Source organism: Alosa sapidissima, chromosome 16 (genome assembly GCF_018492685.1).
Source record: "Alosa sapidissima isolate fAloSap1 chromosome 16, fAloSap1.pri, whole genome shotgun sequence".
Lineage (NCBI taxonomy): Eukaryota > Metazoa > Chordata > Actinopteri > Clupeiformes > Clupeidae > Alosa > Alosa sapidissima.
Window position 1 is genome coordinate 26,210,555 of NC_055972.1, and position 26,218 is coordinate 26,236,772.

The 26,218-nt window shown below is 46.4% G+C and overlaps 1 protein-coding gene across 2 annotated transcripts in view; it reads right to left on the reverse strand.

Moving 5' to 3' along the window:
• Positions 1–5,693: 5,693 nt before the first annotated feature.
• The window catches only part of tasp1 (taspase, threonine aspartase, 1), a 33,514-nt gene continuing 12,989 nt past the window's right edge, over positions 5,694–26,218 (reverse strand). For both annotated transcript variants that reach the window (XM_042065858.1, XM_042065859.1), the window contains exons 10-14: positions 26,138–26,216; positions 19,591–19,701; positions 15,860–15,961; positions 14,179–14,252; positions 5,694–7,436 (exon numbers count right to left, since the gene is read on the reverse strand). In XM_042065858.1, the coding sequence (XP_041921792.1) occupies positions 7,344–7,436; positions 14,179–14,252; positions 15,860–15,961; positions 19,591–19,701; positions 26,138–26,216 (459 nt within the window). In that variant the 3' untranslated portion in view covers positions 5,694–7,343. The remainder of the gene's footprint in view (positions 7,437–14,178; positions 14,253–15,859; positions 15,962–19,590; positions 19,702–26,137; positions 26,217–26,218) is intronic.

The window sequence follows — 26,218 nt, forward strand, 5'->3', positions numbered from 1 at the left end:
AACAAATATTGTGTAACAAATAAAAAAGGAAAACAAACTGTGTTGTCCCTATCTGGACACAGAGATGTGTTAAAAACAACGCAAGTTGTGTTGTTTTCAACACATTTGTTTTAAGAGTGCACCCAGACCACCCTCAGGCTCGCCTCATCAGTATCTCTAGCCCACTGTAGGCTCCTGTGTGATGGTAAAGCACTGATCCACCATTCACTGACATTTCAACATCGCTAGCAGGCTCAAGTCACAGATGGACTTTTAGAGATAATATTACCTCACAGATTAGGGCACTTTGATGCTTTGTAAGTGTCAAAATGAACATTTCCAAATTCCTCGCTTAATGAGACGATACTGTCATATCTAGTGCCTCGGGAGATGAGGAGGACCGAGCAGATGGGGGCAGAAGGAAGAGAACTGTTCTCCATCGAGCTCTCTTGCTCGGCCGTCACCTCCTTTAAAGCACCTTAGAGCAGGGGGCTAAGATTACAGTAGACAGGAGGGGGAGAGAGGCACCAGTGATCTTTATCTAATCAGACCGGCTGCCAGTGAGGGGCCCTCCACTTCAAAGGAGTCTGTGCTTTTTTGGACTTTAGGAACATCAGGCTCAAGTCAGTCAGAGTGGCATCAGATCAACCACCCCCCCCCCCCACCTCCACCTCCTCTTCTCCTTTTTTAAGAAGACGAGGCTCCACGTGTCGTCAGACGGGCGGTGGTGTTCCTGTGGACATCCTCATCTTTCAACTGACCCGTCCCAGCTCGTCCGACTCAACCACCAAAACAACCAGCGTGAAACCGATCTTCTCTTACACCCCATAACACCCAGCGTACACCAGATACTGCCTCTGTATCTGATATTATGACTGCAGCCAGGGAGAACATAGCAAACACAACACTAAAAGAGATAAGGTATTTTGGCATTTTATAATGATGTTATGGTGTACATTTTTTTCTTTATGCATCGTAATCAATAACATCTGGGTTATATATGAGGAGAAAAAGAGGAAATGCTGCTTGGCATAGCCTTAAAAACTGCACTAAAATGTGCAAGATGAACACTTGTTGTGTGATGTCTATACAGAACACTGAGGTTCACATGGTGGAATCAAAGCTGTGAAGAGAGAAAAGAGAGGAGAGTTTTCAGTGGACTAAGTTACTGACTGCACTGATCGTCTAGACTAGAACACACTGACGTTTACATGGTGGAACCTGAGCTGACCAGAGCAGCCCCATGCTCCAGTGTGCCAGTCTTCCGCATGGGGTCAGACAGGCACACTGACCTCAAAAAACACTGGACTGAGCATCTCATTTCACAGCTGACTACAGTGGCATCCATGGTCATATGTTTACTATGTTTCCTTACTATTCTCTAGAAAAACATTGCTGTCCTGTTCTTTTAGGGTTGTTCACTATGATTGAGAAAATTGTGAATTTAGCACGTAAGTTTAATGTGACAAGGAAGTCACACATTGTTGATAGGGGGATAACATTCAACATAATGCAATCAGATTATAATGAGGTTAGCCTTTCAGCCAGTTGACATCAGTTATTCAGGTGGTAAGAGGATTTTCTTTGCCAATCATGCAATAATGTGGTCATCCAGTGTATATTTTGGTTACTGTGGTCATCAGCCATGTGGTACCTGCTGCCCAGGCAACTGGCTTGTCATAGTTCTAATGGCAAAACTGGCACCAACACGGTGCCAAAATTGAACACAAGCAAGGTGTTGATAGTCAATTTTGTCCTGGAGCTGGAGTAGTTAGCAAAGCTTTGACATTTGAATAAACCGGGAGTCCACCCGGTCTGTATAATAACTCCTTGGTTCTCCAGTGCTTAAGGGCCTTTGAGTAGAGAGTGCCAGCCATTCTCACCCTCCATGCCCAGCACACGGTGGCAGCCATGCCTGATCTTTGTCTTCAAACAGGGTGCAGATGTGGCAGAGCCATATTTAGCCATCCGCTCGGTTCTCTCTTCCCTCACCCTCTCTCTCTCTCTCTCTCTCTCTCTCTTCCTTCTCTCCCGTGTTGCCACTTTATGGGTGGTGTAGCACATTGCAGGAAGTGTCTGGGCCGCAATGCCACAAGGCCCTCGCTGCACGGCAGGCCAAATTAAAAGCCTGCCTTGTGTCTTGTAATCTGGAATAGCTGACCTGGACCGTAGGGTCGCCGAGGCTACCCTGCCTGCCTGTCTCACAACACTCCCTTGCATGGGGACAGTAGCGTAGCACAGGGTTGTGTGTGTTTGTGTGTGTATATGTGTATGTGTGTTGGAGGGGGTCGCTCGCTTGGCTCCGTGCCCATAGCCCCAGTCACCTTTTTGGCTGCATGGGAGAAAGGCAGGAGAGTGTGAGAGTGTGAGAGTGTGTGTGGGTGGGTGTGTGTGTGTGGGGGGGGGGGGGGGGGGGGTGCACAGCTGAACAAACAGGTTAAGAAGCTGAGGAGCGGGTGAAAGGTTGGGTGGAGGGGAGGTGTGGGGCGGTCGCTTAACCCTAGCTGACTGGGGCTCCAAGGAGGCCTGGCCATATAGGGAAGAACTGCGAGGGTGGACAGGCTAACAGGCGTGTGCAGTGGACACATGACCTCAACCTACCGGCTCTCTCTGTCACAAGGGCTACGCAGCAGGGCTTGGTAAGCACTAACTCTTCAACTCAAGTTCAAGTAGCCCTGAGTTCTTTTAAACAGTCTTATGAGTGAGCACTTCTTCGTCCAGCTGCATTTAATAGGGACCTAAGATATATTGCGACACATTCTTGCACTTCATAACACATCTATCTTGTGGTGAGTTTAAAATCCCAGCTAGAGGTCCAGATGTCATATAGGATTGGTGCAGATACAGCTGACGATGCGGCGAGGAGCACTCGCATTCTTGTGGGCTTCAAATGCCAAGAAAAAACGGTACGGAGAGGAGCGAAGACAGCTGGACTCCGCTGAAGCGTCCGACCCCAGCATGTATGCGTATATAAAAGACAACAACAAAATTTGTATCTTCGTCTGAGAGGTGGTGGTTAGGGGGCGGCGGGTGGTGGCCCATATTTCTGGGCTACCCACACAACCCCTACTGCAGCGTAGCCAGAAACGACCGGACTGGGAAGCTATTTCTATCCTACGCATTGCCCCTTGTGTGTGTGACAAAGGCTGGAGCGGCTCATTGGGGAACCGATGTGTCGATGTGAGAGGACGGTGGTGAGCAGGAGGTGGTATCATTGGCCATGTCGTTAAAAGAGTGTGTGTGTGTGTGTGTGTGTGTGTGATTCGCTGTGACAGGAGCACCCGCTATGCGAGGACAGTGGGCTGGCTCGGCCTGGGCGGCTCACTTTGATCTTTATTTGCCCGGCCGTCTGTTTTGCATTTCAGCTCTTGCTGAGTGAGAGGCATTGGATACACCTTGGGTGTCGGCAGCGGTGGTATTGGGGAAGGGGGTGGGGGGGTATAGAGTGGTGACGGGTAACACGGGGTAGAGGTAGGGCAGCGACGCAGACCTCTTCCCTGTGTTTGTTAAAAGACCCAGTATTCCCTTTCAAAGCCGAGGGGGCCCCCGGGAAGAGCGGTGGTAGAGGCGCGCTCTGATGAATAGTGGTCCGTGGGGGCAGACTACTGTGCAGGATGGGGAAGCAGGTTTCCCAGGGGCGCGGGAGTGGGCAGCCTTGATGAAAGCCAAACGCTCTGCACTAACAAAACTAATTGCCCAAAAGTAACCATGTGGTGCAGAGAGGAGAGCAGAGCGAGAGAGAGAGAGAGAGGAAGGAAGAGAGAAAAACAGAGGGAGAGAAAAGGAGAAAGACAGAGAAAGAGAAAGGGAGAGAGATTTTCAGTGGACTAAGTTAATGATCCACTGGCCAGCTTCACTGGCCCATCAGGCGTTGATCATTCATCCATGAAAAAACTATAGGATAAAGGAAAATTATGAGAACCATTAATGTTGGAAGAGATACAACTGGGACTGTAGAAAAAAACAGGTGGGGGTGGTTGTGGAATCACAGGTTAGCTAAATCACAGGTTTAATCAATAGATGGCAAACAAAGAATTTCTAAAATGAACATTCCACCCACACATTACCTCAGCCCTCTCACATGCTTGTCAGAGCACTTGTCATGTACCTCTACCTCACACTGACTGGACACACAGTACACACACTGACTGGACACAGTACTGGGCTCTCATCTCAATCCGATGCCCTCCAGTGTCCACAGCAGCGTTGTTTAAAGGTATTCATTTAGCACAAATGGATTCAAAGTACAAATACTGTGCCATTACTTCACTGGTCGACTGTGTGTGATCCCTTTGGAATGGAACCCAGGCTCTCGCTGCAGTGGGCACCTACGTCCTCACAGCTGTGCCACAGGAGGAGCATACAGCAGCTCTGTGGCCTCACGGAGGAGATAAAACGCGTTCATATCGCCCCAGACGGGTTTACGGCACGTTCCTCATCACTCCAGTGGACAGAGTCCAGCGCAGGCAGCTGGGCAAACTCGGCTCCAACTGGCGAGACTGACACGATTGTTAAACTGATGGCAGCCGGTCTGGACCGCTGATTGCTTCTGACGTGGGCTATTTCATTAACCAGACACCGATTTGGCATGAGTTCTCCAGGAAAACGTTAGCTCGGCTATTACCCAGAGTGCACCAGGGGTGAGGCCATAACACAGTTGCTTCTGCTGAGTGAATACAGCAGGGCCTGATATTGATGTTGAATGACTTAAAAGGCCTTCAATCTGGAGACATTTACGTCCGTTTTATCGAAAGTAACTTACAACTAAACAAAATAAGTGTGGATTGTTGCTCACCGACTCTTAAGAGTTTCAGGAGAGCTTGTATAAGAGTAGTGAGACTAGATGTGAAACCACATGAAAATAAAACAAACATTCACTTTTTTAAAGATGAGTGTGTAATGTGAATTGGCTGTGAAAGACAATTCAAAAGGAATAGGGCATGTTGGATGAGAAGCTACTTTTACAGCTGAGGCAAAATGTAAATCAAAAGACACTCCAGGAACCATAACAAAGAGAAAGAGGGAGGGAGAGAGAGAGAGTGAAAGAACACTGGACATTTTTAGCTAGGCTTCAAGGTTCTCACTTGGGGCAAAGGCCCCTCAGACTCACATTATAAGGCAGTTAATTACGTGCGATTTGACATCAGACTAAGCCGTTTGTAAACTTGGTCGCCTCAGCTCTTCTGCAGAGGGGCTATTTTCACCCTGGGTTATTGTCCAGTGTGTAATTTATCTCCAGACTATAAATCTTTGGCAGCCCACAGTTAAGATTATATGATATGCTGCGCTGAACGAGGCGGCGGGACATGGCGAGAGGAGCGGAGAGCCGGGAGAGAGTGGACAGACAAACCTGCCTGTCAGTGCGGGGCCCTCGAAAACAAACGGCTTGCTACAAATAGTCATTTTGATGTCAGAAACCAGCCTCACTCACAAGGCCGACAAGCTGGCAAAAAATAGACACAGGCTGAGAAAAAGTCGCGCACACTTTGTTATTATTATTATATTATAGCTTAGTTTTCGTCCTGTACTGAAAGCAAAATTTGAGGGTTGCATTCTAGAGTTTTCTGTTGAAATGCCTGGCCTGTTTTGCAAATGCCTGTAAATGGTTGTGTTTCCATTTAGCATGTCCTCACGACAGTGAGAAAAATTGGACTTGATTGCGGGTGCTGTGGACGGGGAAAGATGAAGCTCGAAAAAAAACAAAAACACGCAAGCACATATTTGATATTTATTGAGCATTGCAGTTAAGAGGTTAGCACAAAATGTTGATAGGAATGTCTTGGAGACATTTCATACCAAAAGCAATTTTCAAGTAATGTCACATGGAGCGGCATACAATTCGGAGCATTAAATTGCCATCAGTTATCCATTCAACACCTTGTACGGCTGGAGAGTCTGAAGAGGGATGCAACACACAGGAACTATAGCAGTCCTTCCTCAACTGTGTCAAAGTGAACTACCCTGGGAGGAAGGACAGCAATGATCGAGCCTTGCCCCTATTTGAGCCTTGCCCCTATTCACAAATCACCTTCCCTGATTAAACCGAATAAGCGGCACTAATAAATACACTGTAGCTTTTTTCCATTTCCTATCTTCACTACAAAATACACACCTCTGTGGAAGCAAGTACAAATATATATATAATGAGCAACTAACAGTCTTGATCAAATAGTCTATATATTTGGAAAGGTCGCCGCCTAAGTTGTTTACAGTACCACCACGCGATACTCTCCATACCCTTGCACACCTTACAGTACTTATTAATAGGAGTCGTGCATGAGAACCAGAGCAGTGCTCTCTAATAGCTTTAGATAGGTCAAAAAGTGCATATTCTTTCCAATGCATCTACTGTTTTTTCCCTACGTTTATTCCTCATGTGGCTAACTCGGTCACTAGCATTTCAAACGTGACTGAGGGGAGCAACAACTAGGAGTGCAAATCCGTGTCAGTGTGCCTGAAGAGGTGTGTTCAGGTATGTCTATAATGAAATATATTTCTTATGTCTTGCTAATGCCATGAATGTCTTAACTAAATCTCAACTTACTGGTGAAAGTCTTCATCAAAATGTCCTTTCGGTGCATCTTATGTCATAAAAACACTCAAAACAAAAAATAAATTTCTCACACTGTTCATGTGACATTTCCGATTCCTTAAAATGTGGCACATATTGCGCATATTCTGGACAACTTTGCTTTGCACTCTCTCAAAACTGTCAAAAAAGTAAAATATCAAGAAATAGTAGTAAAACAAACAAACAAACACACAAACAAAAACAACAAAAACAAAACAGAAAAACAATCAAGAAATGAGATAAAAGTCGATGTTCACCCTGTTTCCATCCACCCCAGCTTATATATACAACGACAAGAATGGTGCATGTTGCAACTGGAAGATTTGAAATGGAAGCCGTGACACGCTGAGGGCAGGTAAGACATCAGGCTGTGGAGACGAGAGCCATTCAGGACAGCTGGAGGCTGGAAGCTGGCGGTCGCGCCAGAGAAATGCCAGTGTGTGTGTGTGTGTGTGTGTGTGTGTGTGTGTGTGTGTGTGCGCCACGGCTCATATCTGTCCACACCCGTCTGTCTGCCTGCCTGTCCGTCAGACAGAGTGCTCGGCAGCCACAGCTTATTAGTACTACTGGCCCGGGCAAGTTAAGGGACAAGCCCAGTAGCATATCGCTAAGGAAGCACTATTGTTTTGGGTCTGTGTTTTGTGTGTGTGTGAGTGTGTGTGTGTCTGTGCATATGTGCACGTGTGTGTGAGTGAGAGAGAGAAATGTGTGGGTGGTCTTGGTTGTTTTTATGGACTTATATCTGACTCTCTTGAGCAGCTCCCTCTGGGCCTAGTCTGTGTGTGTGTGTGTGTTAGTCACTTGTGCTGCCGAGGCGACACACTCCACCCTCGATGGCCAAAGACTGTCCGGCGACTGCTCCAGGGGGCAACCTAGAGATGTGAGTCTGAGAGAAAGACAGAGAGAGGGTGATATAGGGAGAGAGAAAGACAAAGAGAGAGAGATGGAGAGAGAGAGAGGTTGAAGGAAACAAACAGAACAATGGAAGCGTTTAGTGTGAGGAGCTGGTCATGGGTAAACCAGGGGTGAAGTAGAGGAGCAGATGGGAGAGGAGAAGAGAGGAGAGGAGAGGAGATGAGCAAAGAAAAGAGGAGCAGTGAGGAGAGAAGAAAAGAGGAACAGAGAGGAGAGGATAAGAGGAGGTGAGCAAAGAGGAGCAGAGAGGAAAGGAGATGAGCAAAGAGGATTGAGGAGGAGAGGAGAGGAGAGGAGAGGAGAGGAGGCAAACCCAGGGGGCTGCCAGGCTGGGACAGAGGCTTCCTCGCTGGGATCAAAGGCACCCGGCCTCTACCCCCTGTAAACAGACATGGAGCTCTCCGCCCCATCCATCCTCATTCACACAGACTCCCATGTGCTGGGGGGGAGAGCACCATCAACGAGAGAACAAGAGGCTGAGACAGAGAGAGAGAAGAAGAGAGGGAGCAACTACAGTAGATGGCAGTAATATGGGTAATCTCAGGTCTTAAACTCCGGCTCTGGGCTTGCAAAGGGGGCAGCTGTCACTGCCATGTAAACTCTGGCCAGCCTAGAGGACCCTGGAAACACATGGCAACACTCAATGGGGAAATTACCCCCCCCCCCCCCCCCCCCCCCCCCCCCCCTCCACAATCCGACCCCCAGGCTCCCTCCTCAGTCCTAGAGTAAGTACGCAGGGGCTTTAGCTGGGCCCATTTAGCCCAGGCCCTGAGAACGCCAGCGGGCTCCCATGCAAATCTGCTGGAGAAATCAGCAGTGGAAGGAGATGACGTGTTAAACGCTGGGCCTGTTTGATGAGGTGAATCACTCAAACACACACGGCAGGGTTAGCAAAACAACTGGGGAAGAGAGATGATTTAACCGCAGATTGGTGTAGCGTTACAAAACTCTTCCCCCCCCCCCCCCCCCCTCCCCCTTCCTCCCCTCCTGGTCCTCCGCTCCTCTCCCGACACCCATCTGAACCCGCCTGCTCGGATCACTTTCCAACCGGGAGGAAGAAAGGTGACACTTGGGTGAAAGTTTGTGCACAAACGTGCAAAGGCAAAAAGACAAAAACTGCGTTGCTATAATCAAAGTCCCTCTGAAGACAATGTGCAAGTGTACCAGAACAATGCATCCAACGCTGCGCTCTGAAACCATTTCCCCAGATGTTTCTCTTGAGAGCGCATCTGATACATCGGTCAGTAAACATGGTTCTGACTGCTGGTTGAACTACCGGCTCTGTTGTTCTTCCAGAGCCCGCAAACACCCAGCCTCGTTTTCACTGGACACTTTTGATGTGGAAACAAACTAAATGACAGGAGACACATCTCCGACTGGCGAGACTGCGTATGGCAAGCCAAGCACCACCTCTGTAACATCTCTGAGCTAATCCAAATGTCCGACGGCCCAACAACAAAGAGTCCCGGAGACCACGCGTCAATAAAGAGACAAGTCATAATTCACTTCTGTGTTTCTGCCCAACACTTTCAATAGCCAGTAAAAATAGCCAAACAAAAAGAGAGAGAGAGGGGAAAAAAAAAAATCAGCAAAGCAAATTGTTTGCTTTCAAGCCTCACCAAAAATATTTTTTTTTTTACGATGTCCTTGTTCCACCCGTTGCCTCCCCCAAGGAGACGACACTTCTGCGTCAGTGGAGTGTGTTAAAGAGCCGAGAAGTGACGGCTCTCCGCCATCGCAGGGCGTACGCACGGGCGGATCCGGGCCCACACAGGCCCATGCTCTCACAATGCTGTGCTTCTCACGCCCAGAGTTGTCTCTTTGTCATCGCAGTCACACACATCACACCAAGGCCGACAGAACGTGTGGGTCGGACTGGGTTGGGGAGAGGGGGAGAGGGAGAGAGAGAGAGAGAGAGAGAGAGAGAGAGAGAGAGAGAGAGAGAGAGAGAGAGAGAGAGAGAGAGGGAGATCACACCAAGGGCTACAGAATGTGGGCGGCCTTGGGTTATTACAGCAGAGAGATTTACTAGAAAGTGAGAGGGGGGGGGGTGAGATGAAGAACTACAGGGGAAGTGGAAAGATTGCAATATTTGTATCTTTTCCACCTCACACCAGCAGGTTTGTCAAACCAGAGAAGCTTATTACGCAAGCAGATCGCAAAAGATCAGGTTGAGGTCAACGCTCAATGTAAATCAACCATTGGCTCACTTCACTCCAGCTCGACTGGACCCAAGCACTTCCTTACTGAGCCGAGGAGGAGCAGATGCTTTTAACCCCCGAGAGGAGATACACAGGCAGGGGTGGGAGCCCTTGATCTGGCCACAATTTGTCCTGAACCAATAAATGACCATTGAGTTTGCCTTCATCACCCCGTTAGAGCAGCGGTGTTCGCACCTATACAATAGCCACAAGCACCGCTGTGTTACTAATTGTGTTTAACAGCAGCTCAGCTTCAGGAAAGGAACAACCTTTCAAACTGACTCTCTCTGATCCAGTCAACGAGATGCTGTGATGGTGTGAGTGTGTGTGTGTGTGTGTGTGTGTGCTGGGCAAATAATCAAACAATTAGGTCCAATACAGAGAAACTAAACACATCTGGCTGCCACTTTGGAAGGGCAGGAACGAAGGAGCGAGACTTGGCCAAACCGACAGAATAAGATCTAATGGAAAAAGGTGTCGATTTAAATTACAAGCTGACTAAAAACGTGTCTGAATTTGCCAACTTTAAGAGGCCACCCAATCAGCAGCTCTGGAAAGAACATCCCATTACGATGTACATCATTTATTTTCCGCTAATGTGATCTCCAAAACTCAAATAAATAGAGAGGCACTCAATGTCAATGAGGCCTGTGGGTAATTCCAACATCATGGATTAATGACTGAGGTCTGACTAAGATAACTCAGAGTAAGTGGTAATACTCCTAATAGAAGAGCCCTACTGCTTTGTTTTGCAGGCAGAATGAACTCCTGGAGCACTTATATTAGGAGGTTTACCACTTAGCCACCAACATGAGTGTGCCGACACTTGCCACGCACATCAGTGGGAAAATTTGTATATTTGATTTTACTGAGCCACACGACAAAATTAGAACTGAATCGTAATTAGCATGGCGTCGCATGTGACATCAGAGTGGTCTTTAGGTTTGGACAGAGCCATGCGTACTACTGTGTGGTATGCTGATAATGATGTTGATTATTTGTGAACGTTGAGGAATGTATGGGCGCCTGGCGGAGGTGCCTCCTGTGCTGTTCCAGAGGGGAGAGGAACTGGGCTGAGGAACACCAGCCCACACCAGCCGGCCAGCCTGGAATGGGAGGAATGTCAGAGGAATGAGAGAGAGCTGGATGAACACTCTACCCCTCTCTCTCTCTCTCTCACACACACACTCTCTCTCACACACACACACACACACTCTCTCTCACACACACACACACTCTCGCTCACACACACACTCTCTCACACACACACACTCTCTCTCTCTCACACACACACACACTCTCTCTCACACACACACACACACTCTCTCACACACACACACACACACTCTCTCTCACACACACTCGCTCTCTCACACACACTCTCTCTCACTTTCTCTCTATCTCAGGGGTTTGTTGTGTGTGGGTGGGGATGGAGTTATGGAGGGATGGGAATGCAGGCCACATCCAACCAGAACTGTGAGTGGTGGTGGTGGTGAATGTGTAATCCTAACTCTCTGTAACTCACTGTCCACAGCCTAGGGATAGGAGCGGGTTGTGGACAGTGACAGAGTTAGGATTACACATCCACCAAACTACTGAAAACACGTCCGCACACTTCGTTCTCTCTCTTCTTTTGGACAGACTGTTTTCTATTTGCGCTCAGACAATGTTTCAGCACCTCGGGTCTTTAGATCATTTCTCCCTAAAAAAAAAAACAGCTTAACCCCTAGTTGAAAAAGAAATAACATGAATCTGCCTGAGAAGACTACTACCAAGGCTGTTGTACAGACACACTGCTCTCCTCTCGAACACATTGACTCTAAAGTTGTCAACAATGGTGTAGACAGTATCACAACGCCAGCTATTACAACATAGCTGGCTGGGAGATAGAACAGGGATATAAACACATGCGATAGAGACAAACAGAAAGGGAAAAACTGAATGATTGTGTGTGTAAAGAAAGGAGTCAAGTCCATGAGATGTTAGCAAAATCTAATCTCCCTTAATTCGGGTTTGAAGGAGTTCAAAGTCCTGCCACACTGTCAGAGCCTCTTATTTTCTCTCGCTATGCTTTTCATTTCCTTCCACGCTACGCGTTTGATGTTGCTTTTTTTTCTCCCCTCCTCAGGAGTGCGAAGGGTCAGGCCATTGTTTTTCCTCACACGGCTAATTTGGGCATCGCATTACCAGTCCGTGGCGTGTGATTTGTTTCTCTTGTCACTTTGCTTGCCGCAGAAAAATAACGGCACATTTGGGAGTATTTGATGCTATTTTCGGCGCGGCTATAAGTCACTCAGCACCCTGCCGGGGTGAGGAGCAGAGGTGAAGAGGGGGGACGCCAAGAGGGAACGTCCCGGGGGGCGGCTGATTAGAGAGTGCAAGCAATCACTGACAGCGGCGTGAAGATGAGGGTGCACCTTGGCCACGAACACACACACACACAAACAGTATGCATACAAACTACACACACACACAAACAGTATGCATACAAACTACACACACACACACACACACAAACAGTATGCATACAAACTACACACACACACACACACACACACAGTATGTATACAAACTATACACACACACACACAAACAAGCACACACACACACACAAACAGTATGTACTGTATACAAACTATACACACACACACACACAAGCACACACAAGCACACACACACACAAACAGTATGTATACAAAGTATACACACAAACAGTATGTATACAAACTATACATACACACACACACACAAGCACACACACACACACACACACACAAACAGTATGTATACAAAGTATACACACAAACAGTATGTATACAAACTATACACACACACACACACACAAACAGTATGTATACAAACTATACACACACACACAAACACAGACAGACAAACAGTATGCACACACACACACACACACTAGGGCTGGGATAAACGATTATTTTTAAACGATTAATCTAGCGATTATTTTTTCGATGCATCGATTAATCTAACGATTCATTTTTTCAGTCCGATTCGATTTCGATTCGATTATCCCCCCATTAATTCACTAATAGCAACTTATACATGTTTATTTACACATCTGAATGAAAAAAAAAACATGAATTCTTTAACATTGCAATATATGTTTATTGCTCTTAAGATTCCAAAATAAAAGACTATACAAGTGCAAAGTAATGCATTCTTAGTCAGAGGTAGCATTCAATAAAGTTCAGTAGTGTATGTCTAATTGAGTGCCTGTCATTTTAAGACGTTCGTGTGGGAATCCTTGCAATTTACATTAACACAGTTAAAAGGCTGCTGATGTGTGGATGCAATTCATAACGTAGTTAGTTCAAATAACGGTTCGTACTTCTCCTTTGGACAAGCACTTTTGCTTCCCGGTGTCCTGGCTAATTTCCCAACCTGGCTCATTCAATCTGCCCCCCTAATCATCCTCCACTGTAATTGGCTCATTCACTCCCTCACTCTCCACCTCAAGCTGGTGTGTGGTGAGCGTTCTGGCGCATAATGGCTGCCGTGCATCACCCAGGTGGGTGCTACACATTGGTGGTGGTTACTAGTGAGGTCCCCCCATCCATGTGATGCGCTTTGAGTATCGAGAAAAGCGCTATATAAATGTAATGTGTTGTTGTTGTTGTTTTGAGTCTTGGAAAACACTTTTCCATTTACATCGGGATTTTGCAAACATTCAGAGTCAATAAAATGAGCCCTGCATGAGTAACGAATAAGAAGCTGCAAGTAGCCTAAGCATGCTAAACTTGACACCCAAACAGTATTCTAACGATAGCTTTGAGATACTGCTTGATTGCATACTGTAACTTAACTTAGTTTAGTCTCCTCAATGTACTATGTTGTGATAAGACCTTAGCAGAGTTTACTTTAACTTTAATTCAGCAGTTTTAATGCTGCAAATTTGCGCAGCATGGTCACAATGCTAAGCGGATTTAATAGCAATTTAGTCCACTGTGTTCTATGCAGTGTTTCTGTGTGGCAACAACTTATCTTTAATTTAAATAGTAGGCCTACAACATAGAACATCAATTTGTGGTGGCCGGTTTTGATTTCGTGGTGCCCAGCCACAGATTAGTCAACGTATGGAAAACACTGAAGGTGTAAAATTAAAAATATTTAGCAGCACACGTTATGCTTGACGAATCGACACTCATATTTTGCGTCGACGCGTTGTCCCAGCCCTAACACACACACACACACACAGTATGCATACAAACTACACACACACACTCACAAACAGTATGCATACAAACTATACACACACACACACACACACACACACACAGACAGACAGTATGTATACAAACTATACACACACACACACACACACACACACACACAAACAGTATGCACACACACACACAGACAGTATGCATACAAACTACACACACACACACACACTCACAAACAGTATGCATACAAACAGACAATATTCATATAAACACACACACAAAGGCACACACGCACACAGAGTTGGAAAAGTGGCGAAGAGCTCACCTTGGCTTTGGTATCCTGTGCCGACATGTAGCCGACACACATGCTCTCTGTAGTATGACTCCACAAGAACTCCACTGTAGAGGCAAACACAAACACATGGCATGGGTTACACGGTTACACACACACACACACACACACACACACAGAGTGAAAGAGGGAGCGTGAGAAAGAGGAGGAATGAAAGAAACTGAGAGGAAGAACCAAAGACAGACTACAAAGCTTGTCCACTCCTATTCTGCCTCACATCAGACATTGTGAATCATTACTCTTTAAACAAAGAGGTCGCGTTCATATGGCAGAACTTTTCTAGGGGGGGGGGGGGGGGGGGGGAGTAAGTCAATGTGTGTAAACAAGAGAGCGATCCAGACTCGCCTCAAATTAACCAACAAAGCATTCAGGTGTCCAAGTGTTCCAAGTGTTTCCATTCATGGGGGAGATAGGTGTTGCCCAATCCAAACAAAGAGCCCATTGTCAGCTCCAACGCTGCACTTTAACGTCCGTTTAGGGTCGTCATTCATCACAGAGAGGGGGAAACGCGTGCCATGTTTACGCTGGAGGTACCAACACCACTTAGAGATGTTTACAGATATGGCCTGATCTCCTCTGTGGTCGAGAGTGGTGATTATTGGTGGTGGTGGTGATTTGCGTGCACATGATGGTGCGGATTTAGGGAAACACGTTGTGCTTTATGACGTTAGCAGATAATGCTGTCGAGGTCTGTCAGTCAGGAAGGCAGAGGAGCAGAGTGGAGAGGCAGAGCACACACACAGCTATCAGTTTCCACAGGTAGTGTTATCCTGCTACTGGGTCGTTCTCAAACAAGAGTATCCCCCAATAGTGTGTGTATGTGTATATGTGTGTGTGTTTTACAATGGCTATGACCTCAGGACTTTGGCTGTATGAAACAGAAAAAAGTCAAAATCATTTCAGCTGGGTTTAGGTTTGTGTTTCGACTTCTGTGGTGCATAAGTACAAGCGTGCAAGGGGAAAACTAGCCAAAGCATCCATCACAAGACCAGGAGGAGGAGGAGGAAGAGGATGAGGAGGAAGAGGAGGAGGAAGGCGGGGGACATTTAAAATCCACAAAAAAGAAGCAGTTAGGGTCAGGTCTGCTGGATCACAGAAACCAGAGTGAGAGAGAGACAAAGACAGAGAGAGAGATATAAAGAGAGAGAGAGAGAGAGAGCGCAAGTTCCAGTGAGGTTCTGCTCCTCTTCTCTCAAGTATGCTGTGCTAACCTCCGAGACCACTGGCCAAGCATCAAGACATGCTTATCTAATGTCATGCTCGTAATGAATTGGTGAGTAACCACCAGTATGTCTGCCGGTATTTGGTCTGAGCTTGCATGCGAGGCAGTGGATGATTGTGGTGTTTGTCCTCACAAACATTCAATAAAATCTTAACATTTTGAACTGATGCCTGGCCATCAGAAAACACAGTGATGACCTGTGGTCGGGACTTCCACATGTGACTTACTGAAGCTGACCAAGTTCAAAGAGAGCTCAAGCTCAACTCAAGGACCAGATAGGAGACCCGGGTGATGCGTAGCAGGGAAACACTACCTGCATGTGGAAACTGAGAGCAGTGTGTGTGTGTGTGTGTGTGTGTGTGTGTGTACGTAGAGACAGACATGGGGAGGTGAATGAGAGAGGCTGTTGCAGTTCTGATGCATTTCTCTCACCCAGCAGAGCTTGGATGTCCGACGAAGTCTCGGCACACCGGCAGCATCGCAGCACGATGACGCCACCCAACACACAGTCCTCACTGGCCAGGAAGGGTGAACCTGTGACACACACACACACACACACACACATAGAGAGAGAGACAAAAGACAGAGAAACACACACACAAAGACAAAATTAAATACATTTTCAAGTTTCAACACTAACTGACCAGTGCATTGTAATCCCTATCTTGAAGTCCTTAGCAGTTCACACAGCTGCAGGAGGTCAACTAGCCCTGGGGGAAGGCAGAAAAGATGCTTCAGAGGCCTTGTCTTTCTCTACCCAGCCGTGCTGTGAGTAATTTATTGGCTATTTAATGTTCTACAAGGGAAACATACATTTTCCCCTTACCTTTCCAGGCCAAGCTAAACAACTGCAAACAATTATTCTTTCCAAGCGCTTTGTTTTATTAACCAGACCAGAAAATTCACAGTGATTCTGAAAGTCTGGTTTTTGAGCGCAATCGGGTTAAATAACAAGGTCCACTACGTGCTACATCCACAGTCCTCAACCACATGGTGACTTGATGGCAGGATCGCTGCGCGCTTCACGTAGGAGGACATAAAACCTGACCTCAGCAGGTGAGATGAAAGGGTTCTGAATCCGCTCTGACTAGCCCCATCAGTGCTTCATAGCTGATCGCAGAGAATGAGTACGAGGATTAATGATCTAGAACCCTGCCCCAACACACACACACACACCCCAGCGGGCAAACCTGTGACCAGGAGTATGTGTATGGGAAAGTAGGCTCATTTGTCCACAGCCCACATAAGTCAGTATGGTGGTGTGCCTCTCCATAGCCAACCTGTTTGAAAATTAAATGGATTGTGCAGTCCTGTGCTGGCAGGCTGGACATGCACAGTGTGCAAGCACGTTCTGGGTTTCGGGGGGGGCACACAAAACACAGCGATCCCCTTTCCCGGGCCCACTTCAAAACGCTCAATTAAAACAGGCCCGAGTTCAAGCCTGGCCGGCCTTCACACAAAAGGCTGGAATTCACACTAGGCCCTTTAACAGGGCCTTAAATCACCCCTCTGTCTAATATTCCATAACAGATTGCACATCTTATCCCCCTGCCTCTGACTGCCAGAGCTCCAGGTACCTTTCCCCTGTCGGCCTGTTTACCCTCCACTCACGACACAGACGCAGATGAAAGGAGAGGCTCGGAAAGCCGAGATGACGGCCGGATTTAAAAAAAAAATAAAAAAATTAACAGCAACAAAAAAAGAAAAAAAATCTAGTGTTTCACACAGAGGTCATGTATGGCCAACGGACCACGCGGACCGGTTCGTCAGCGTGGCACATCGTAATCATACTCGCTGCTAGCCGCGGCGCGTTGGGGGGGGTGGGGGGGCATGAGGTTTTCCCGGGGCTTTGGTTCGTGTTAAGCCCTGCCACAACACAACAATGCTGCAATTAGGCCTGAAATTACGACGAAAAGAAAGCAAGCACGCTTCTTCGTTTGCTTGCCCCCGAGGGTCACAGATGTCCGTGTGGACGCAGGGCTGAGAAGGGAGGCCAAAACCGCCACACATTCCCACACTGTGCCGGAGGATCTAAGTTTTTCTCTCTCTCTCTCTCTTTCTCTCTCCTTCCTTCCTTACTCAATATGCACACCCAGTGGTCACTCGCTTTCATGGACCTCAGAACCGAGCTGAAACTTGCCAGTCTTCCGTCGCGAAAAGAAAGAAAATTTACACCGACCACTTCTGAAAATGATAGAGGGGTGGCAAAAAAAGCGAGGGAGAGACAGAAAAGTAAATAACATCTTCAAATGAAATGTCAACAGAATATTTACTGCCGCTTGAAAATAACTGTGTCTATAAAATATGAGTCCAGCGAATATTTGCGGAGCCCCTTCAAGTCAGCGTAATTGATCCATAAATCAAAGCGTTCTGTGTTGCTTTTCTTCTGTGCATTATTCCCAGCGGAGTGAGCTGTTAATTGCACTCTCTCTTTGTTTGGTTGTTTTGCTATGGTTTCGGATCACCACTTATCCCTATGCATCACCATCCCTTAGCGCCTCACTGGCACAATAAACAAATGCCAGGGCAGTGGTGTGGCATGTGTATATCTAAGTGTGTGTGTGTGTGTGTGTGTGTGTGTGTAAAGTCCATTTGAAGACAATGGTGTGTGAGTCACGGATGAGCAGAGGGTGATGTGAGGAGGTTTGTGTGTTTCTGTGTATGAGTATTTGTATTTACTGTATGTGTGTGTATTTTATGTGTGTGTGTGTGTGTGTGTGTGTGTGTATGGTGAGTCAGGATGGAAAATTATGCACAAGGGGTTTTTTTAGCTCGTGCCCAACACTAGCACTCTCACTAGCATCTGAACACATCAACAGAGTGACCAACTATCGCTATGCAAACCACTGAGTGACTCGCCACCTGGGCATGCTGGACATGTGCTTTTCATTGTTCTACACAGCAGATGGTGGGGCCAGAGGAACACACAGCCATGAGCAACACACAGGAAATCCCGAAACACACACACACACACACACACACACACACGCACAACACAAAACAGACACACACAGACAGACACACACACACACAGACAGACAGACACACACACACACACCAGACACACACCAGACACACACACACACACACACACCAGACACACACACACTGGTGTTTCTGTGGAAGCTGCACAGAGAGCTGAACTGCTGGTGATGGAGTTCAGAGACTCTAAATCTGATCTGGGGACATTCACAGCACACAGTTAGAGAGTGACGACACTTAGGACAGAAAGCAGCGCACAGGGGCTGATTAGTGATGACACGACAACAGCAACAAAGACAATTCTGCTACCAATACAGAAGCCAAAACACACATGCACACACATGCGTGTCTGTCTGCACTCACTCACTCTCTCTCTCTCTCTCTCACACACACACACACACACACACACACGATCAGTCACACAGACTCATACAGATCACTGCACATAAGATGACACACACAGCAAGTATACCATGATGCTCCAGACATTAGGAAGTTATAAAGTATAAGCAATAGGAAGCGCAGATGGCCTATTGCGCGTAGTAAAAGCAGCTCAGATCCTGTGACATTGCATGAATGTAATGCCAGTAAACATGAACACAGAGTTCGTTGTGATGAAAATGGCTGAAGTTATCACACATTGCTGAAGCCGTTATAAATAATGATCTATGTCCAAATCTTACATGGCCTGGGCTGCATTTGAATACACAGACACAGGGCAAGAAAGCTTTAAGCCTTGTGTGTGGTTAATGGCAGCAGTCCACATGCTGTGTCTAAATTGATGAGTGATGAGTTTGATGAGTTGATGAGTAAAGAGTTGATGAGTTGATAAGTAAGATGAGTTTGATGAGTTAATGAGTTGATAAGTGATGAGTTTGATGAGTTGATAAGTAAGATGAGTTTAATGAGTTAATGAGTTGATAAGTGATGAGTTTGATGAGTTGATAAGTTTGATTAGTTAATGAGTTGATAAGTCATTAGTTTGATGAGTTCATGAGTTTGATTGTGTAGGAGGTGCAGTGGTCAGTAGTACTCACGGATGAACTAGTTTTGTATAGCCTCCAGCAGGGCCTGGTGAGTATGACTAAGTGTGTAGTGGTGTGTGTGGTGGTGTGTGTGTAGTGGTGTGTGTGTAGTGGTGTGTAGTAGTGCTGTGTATAGTAGTGGTCAGTAGTACTCACTGATGAACTTGTTCTGCATAGCCTCCAGCAGGGCCTGGTGAGCGTCCTCCGACTGCAGGGCCGACGAGCACTCCCTGGCCAGCATGGTGCGCATCAGGTGCTCCCCACAGCCTGCCCCACACAGGACACACACACACATTTAGTTTAAGTTATTAATTTAGAACTTATTCTTTACATATATAAATCTCACAAAAAATAGTATTTATAGCAGTTTTGGTAATTGCACTGTTAGACACTGTAAGTATAATATATACCGTTATCCAATAACACATGGCCATAAATGATCAAACCTGTCCCTAACCTCTAAAAAAAAATATCTTACAAAGAGGCTCCTTAACAAGAGTACAGAGTACTGTGTTCTGCCCAGCCTACACGAGAGCTGCATGTCAAAAAGCATACTGCCTATTACAGGCGTGTGCTCAAGGAGTGTGGGTAGTCACTGTAGGCTCCCCCAAACAGACACGTGTTCAAAAGTGTGTGTGTGTGTGTATGTGTGTATGTGTATGTGTATGTGTATGTGTGTGTGTGTGTGTGTGTGTGTGTGTGTGTGTGTGTGTGTGTGTGTGTGTATCAAAAGCTGTATGTAACACAAGCATGCCCTATATTAGACACTATAACACCACCCAGTCATCACATAACACAAGCTGACATCAGCTCTTGGTCTTGTAAAGCAGTACCAAAAAAAAACAACAAAAAAAACACACACACTAAATACAGTTTTGCCATCGCTAAAGCAAACAAGCTAAGCGTGAACATATGGACCCATAAGGGGGCATATTTGAGGAATTTCTGCTCAGGGCTTCAGAGCGCTGATCAGCGGCCCTAATACGTCCTGAACAATTCCAAATGCCCAACGCTGGAGGGAAATCTGATCACCCCCCCCTCCTCCTCCCCACTCGTTTTTAATTTCTCAGACTGCATGGAAATGAGTGAGACCTTGCGAAAGTCCACTTAGTCTGAGCCCCATAATAGAGAGCAGGTTGGGTCTCCAAGGATATGCTAGGCCCACTTTGCAGGACCGGCAGATGTAAATACCTCTGCCCATCTGTCTAGCCCCTAACACGAGCATTAGACCGCCCACAACGCTTGCTTCAGTCATGGGCCTGTCATGTGTAGGTACTGTATCTGTTTTCTTTGGCTAGGTTGATTTCCCACCTGTCCCCCTACTATACTGAGAAAGTTCAAGATTGAAATAAATAACAAGAGATTCATAAAATGACTAAGCATAAGTAAATATAATAATGAACTGAGTTTTGATCAACACACCACTGACCACAAATGCTGCCAACAGGGCCTCTCTTCCATCTGCATACTCAAAGCCCCTTCTGTTGCCTCACCCGCCACCCCCCTCACCTGCTACTGCTGGACCAGAGCATATCCAAACCCATTCTCCTCTAATGTTCCCCCTGCTCCATCAATATTGTATGTCACCAACTCACACCTATCACCTACATCACATTCAAAATAACTGTGATGCCAAATTTCCCCTGTGGACAATAAAGACTATCTATCAATCTATCTAAACAGCAGGCAGTGTGTATTACACCCTCATAGTGCTTCCAAAATTCCATACCTACTTTAAAAGGTCTACTTTAAACACTTGTATAATTCAAATGAAGGTGGCTCAAGTTCAAATATCAAACTGCTGCTGCAAGTGAAAACAAAATGTTTCATCTGTGGTTGATTGGAACCATCTGGTAAGTCAAAAAGTTCAGAGTTCTCACACCACAGAGTAATATTCTGACAAAGAGAAGGAACCAATTCAGCTTAATGTTTATGATGAGGTTCTGACAGCATATCAAAAGGGATGAACATTTAGACCAGAGAAGTAGAGAGCAGTTGGACTGCATATATAGAAACTGAAACATGAACCCTTATCAAGTAAAAAATAAATAAAAAAACAGCAAAAGAAGTGAAATCATGGGCGGCTTTCATTGCTTTGAGCAGCATTTCACTTTCACTTCTTTAAACTAAACTGACAGGGTTACAAAATATAAAAACAGCCCCTGAAGTGAAAACAAAAGAGGCTTGGCGAAGGCTCAAGACAAGAGCCATAAAGCCTTAAAGAAAATAGCCTTGTTGTTTCTGTAAACACGACTGAGGGCCTTGTAAAATATCAGGTAACTACAACAGAGCTGTGTGCAGGTTCATCACCATGACAACTGGATGTCTGCAGCAATTTTCAAATTCTCATTTTAACGAGATGAAAAGAAAAAGGAAAAAAGTTTTTAAAAAAAGTTGAAACAGGTCTGACGGGACGACTGGACGGTTGGCCATCTTTCCCCTTCATTCTCTGACTCTTAACGTAAGCCTTCTAGTGCCCCGGAGGAAACGGGCATCAACGCTGCGTTGCTATGACTTAAACTGGGGCTTCAACCAGACCGCAGTGCTGAAAAAAAAGAGCCTGTTTGCAGGGGGTTATGGCGTGGGTGGCGGGTGGCAAGAGGGGGGACGAAATAAAAAAGAAAAACAAACTTTCCACAGTGTGGCACAGCCAAGCGAGCGCCGTTACGAGGCAACACCACTGACTGGCGAGGCTGAATCACAGCAACCGCAGCAAGACAAGGACAGGATGAAAAGGTCAACAAAGACACCCGCATATGAAGAGAGACCCACATGAGAGGGGGCAGCCGAGCGAGGGAGGGAGAGAGAGAGAGACAGACAGAGGCAGAGAGGTGGAGAGAGAGAGAGAGAGAAAGAGAGAATCAAAGAGGGGAGCGAGAGACAGACAGAGGCAGAGAGAGAGAAAGAAACAGAGAGAATCAGAGAGAGGGAGGGGGAGAGAGAGAGAAAGACAGAGGCAAAAAGCAGAGAGAGAGAGGGAAAACAGAGAAAGACAGACAGACAGACAGAGGCAGAGGTGGAGAGAGAGAAAGAGAGAGAATCAAAGAGCGGGAGCGAGAGACAGACAGAGAGGCAGAAAGCAGAGAGAGAGGGAAAACAGAAAGAGAGAGGGGGGGGGGGGGTATGGAGGGACGCAGGCTGAGGAGGCGAGCTCCGCGTGTCAGAGCCCAAGCTGATTGTTTCTCTGGCCTTTTGATGGGAATGCCTTTTAAGTCTGGGAAATGAAAAGCAGGTGCCACAACGGAGCTCGCACATCCACACTCGCTCGCTCCGTCCGCGCAAGGCACGCGTTTTCAATTTCGGGGAACATGAAAGAAAAACGCCATGTTGAAAGGGGGTGGGGGGGTGGGGGGGGGGGGAGTGGGGTTTGCTTTCCATGTGTCGAGGATTCACAAGAACAAGGAACAAAATGAAGCGCACAGTAAATAACGGAGAACAACAACACAGGACTTCCTTTTTTCCGCTTGAGCCTCTTTCTAAAGCGTGCCATCCCCACAAGACGACGCAAAGCCCCAGTCCTGCCATGAAAGCCTCGGCTCCCTGCAACATTTAACCAAACTGTGACCGCTCGCTCCAGGCTAGAGAGGAAGTCCTCAAATCCCTCCTCCCTTCCTTCACACAGGCCAAAGGTGCCTTTACACCCCTCTACTACAGGCCAAAGACTACAGGTGTCAGGAAATTTTGGAGCGGGGTAGGAGTGCGGGTTGGAGTGCGGGTGGGGGTAGGGGAGGGGGTGTGAGGGTTCAACAGTGCTGTATTCTCGTCTACCGGAGTTGTTCTTGTGTGTCACATTTGGTTTTTTAGTGAGACGTGTAAGTGATTACTGTAAAGGGAAATACATTCACATGGGGTGGGGGTGGATACACTGTTAGCAAAGTCAGCTGAATCTGCGCTCAGGCGCACTGCACCGCTCACTCCCAATGGCAGTTTTACAGGGTGTCTAGCTGTTAAAGTCCCTTCTCTGCCCTGAGAATTTGAACTATAAAGTCAAAGGCATATTTTTGTGCGCACGTTCTGCCGTGTGCGGCATGCGCTTGCTGTGGCAGTTCCTTTGCCTTGGTCCTCGTGTGCTCCAGATATGCCCCTAAAAAGTAGCATAGCAGAGAAATTAAGCAGAAATAACTCCTTGCAAAGCTACCAGACAGCGATTACGTCGATTTTCTTTTGTGGCCTAAAATATATAAGAGTAGGGCCACAACTGCGGTGCGTCCTCTCCCACTGGGCTTTCTCCGCTTTAAAAAGTCAGACGCATCCCATGAAAAGAGTTAATGTCCCCACAGGCGGCTTCGTCTGGCTGTCGAAAATGTGAAGACGAGAGAAATATAGCTGCATTCAAAACCATACATTTAAGTTGCGACCTGTCCCCAAAAGAAGAATAATGGATCTCTGTCTCCCTATCTTTTTTTGTGACTGGCTAGCATTTTTTTGGCAGTGTACGCACTCATATACATTGCATGAAAACATCAAATAAGATGTGCCATGGCTTTGTTGGCCTGAGCACAAACAGGGCTGAAAGGAAAGGGCTTTTTTTTTTTTTATTCATGTGACAGAATGCATTAGCTGAAAACGTAAAGCCCATCGCCTCAGGTCCCTCACAGCACAAATGGGAGGCAGAGCAGAAAATCTTGTTTAGCTTTGGAAATATGTACTTACTAAGCATCTGGCTCTGGACGTTAGAGAAACTTCAGCGATATTCTACTCTGACATCCTGTGGAATGACACCAAACTATTTCCATTCAGTAGATTCTAGAGTTCACTTCCTTCACCGATCCGTTTCATGTCTTTTGTGCTGCTCTAAGTCATAACAGTGAGGATCTAGGATTGTTTTATACAGTAGACTGTAGACCAACATGGCCTAGAGATACTTTAACATGTGATTTTTGGGCTTTAAAACTGTTTGGGATGAAACCCAAACAACCTCACATTAAGCAATGTTAACATATGGCTTTATTTTCAGCACATTTCTATGTTTGCTTCAACTGAGAAATGCTCTTAAGTGCTTAAAAAGTTCCAATCATATTCTAATGTGGGTCTTACAATAATCATAAAATTAGTATAACGCAGAAAAAAACATAAATTAAAAAAAATGTTAGAAAACATGGGGATAAGGGCATATAAGATTATGTAGGCAGAAAAATATGAAAGGAAAGGCATGTTAATCCATTTTTTTCTTTTTTAATTTCTCCATCCTTCCCTTTCCATTCTCTTGGTTGGTTAGTTTAGCACACCTGCTTTCTCCGGCAGACACTTTGGAGGTTCAATTTTCAGAGCCTTTCAGAGCTTATGGTGGGTTTAAAGGTGGGCTTCCCAGAGCAACGCTTCAGAAGGATCTATCTCTCTGAACTGCTGGTATTGTAAAGGATCTCCCTTAAAAGGTCTTGCTGGGGTGCTGGTTCAAATTGAGATTTAGAAATATTTCAGAGAGTAAATCTCACAAACCATAGCCTTAATGAAGTTATTAAATCTGAGCAGACACTGTCTTCTTGATAACTCTGCCGGCATGTTCGCGCCTTTCATCTACGCACACGCTCGCTTAGCAAAACACCATTAAATCACAATCACCATGAAGGGCCTTTCAGCTCGGTTTAAGGAGGAGGACACTGAAAAGTGTTGTTCTTCTATTCCACTAATTGATTTTGGCCCTTACTTCTTATTCTGTCTCTCAGCATTACTCATTCACAGCAGACAGTGACCTTTTGCAGGCTGAACCTCTGACTTCTTGACTTTGTAGAGGTGTGTGTGTGTGTGTGTGTGTGTAGCTTTTTTGGGGTCGGCTTGTTCATTCAGCCCCCCCATCCCCCCCCCCCCCCCCCCCCCATCTCGCCCCCCATCTCGCCCCCAACCCGGACCCTCTCCTCCGCCTGCTCCATTTAACCCCACTCTCTGCGTTTATGAGGAAGACATGAAAGAGCAATTCAACACTAACATAACAAAAACTCCTCTGCCAAGGGAAAAGAAAGGGAAAAGAATGAAATAGGGATTTTAAAAACACGACTTGAAGACAATAAGTGAAGTCACAGGCGAGAATAACAGCCCAGAGAGTAACGTCAGCCTCTAGCCTGAGGGGTCGGAGGCCTTCGCCCTCTGTCCAACACTTGGACCAAACAGGGGAAAGGTGCAGACACACTGGGTGCATTGTGTGCAGAGGCAGGGTGACAAGGGTCAGCAAACAAGCCCACTCTAAGAAAACTTTCCCCATGTGTAGAGATAAGTAGGTGGTAGGTGGGTTGGTAGCTGTCTTTGTGAGCTTCACAGTTCACAGTGAACCATGGACTTCTTTCAGAGGGTTGTCAGACGGTCTGTTCCTGCCCCTTATCTCTGCTTAACTGGCTGTGTCTGTGTGTCTGAGTAGAAGTCAGAGCCTGAGAGGATAATCTGCACACCAATTGGGTAAGAAACCTAAAGTAATGTCCCGGAGGCTCTCCATGAAGACTTTTAATGCACTGCATCAAAGCTCAATGAATGAAAACAAAGAAAAGAGGAAATGCACAAAAGAAGAACACTTTGGTCTAGAGTGAACCATCTTCAGTTAACTTCAGTTTAAGTTTTTATAGTATTAACTGTACACACGTTTTAGTTTCGTGCAACACATTGCACTTCCTAATTCACCACCAACAGAAAAGATTTGAGATTAAACATGTCAGTGATGGTTGTCATTTCTGAGTGTGTTGTACTGAGTAGAGGCGTTTGAGCGTTTGGATACCTGAGGTACTCACAGCTGTTGAGTAAGGATTTGCATTGCAAGAATTCTGAGCCCAGCATCCACAGCCAAAGAGAGCTGCCT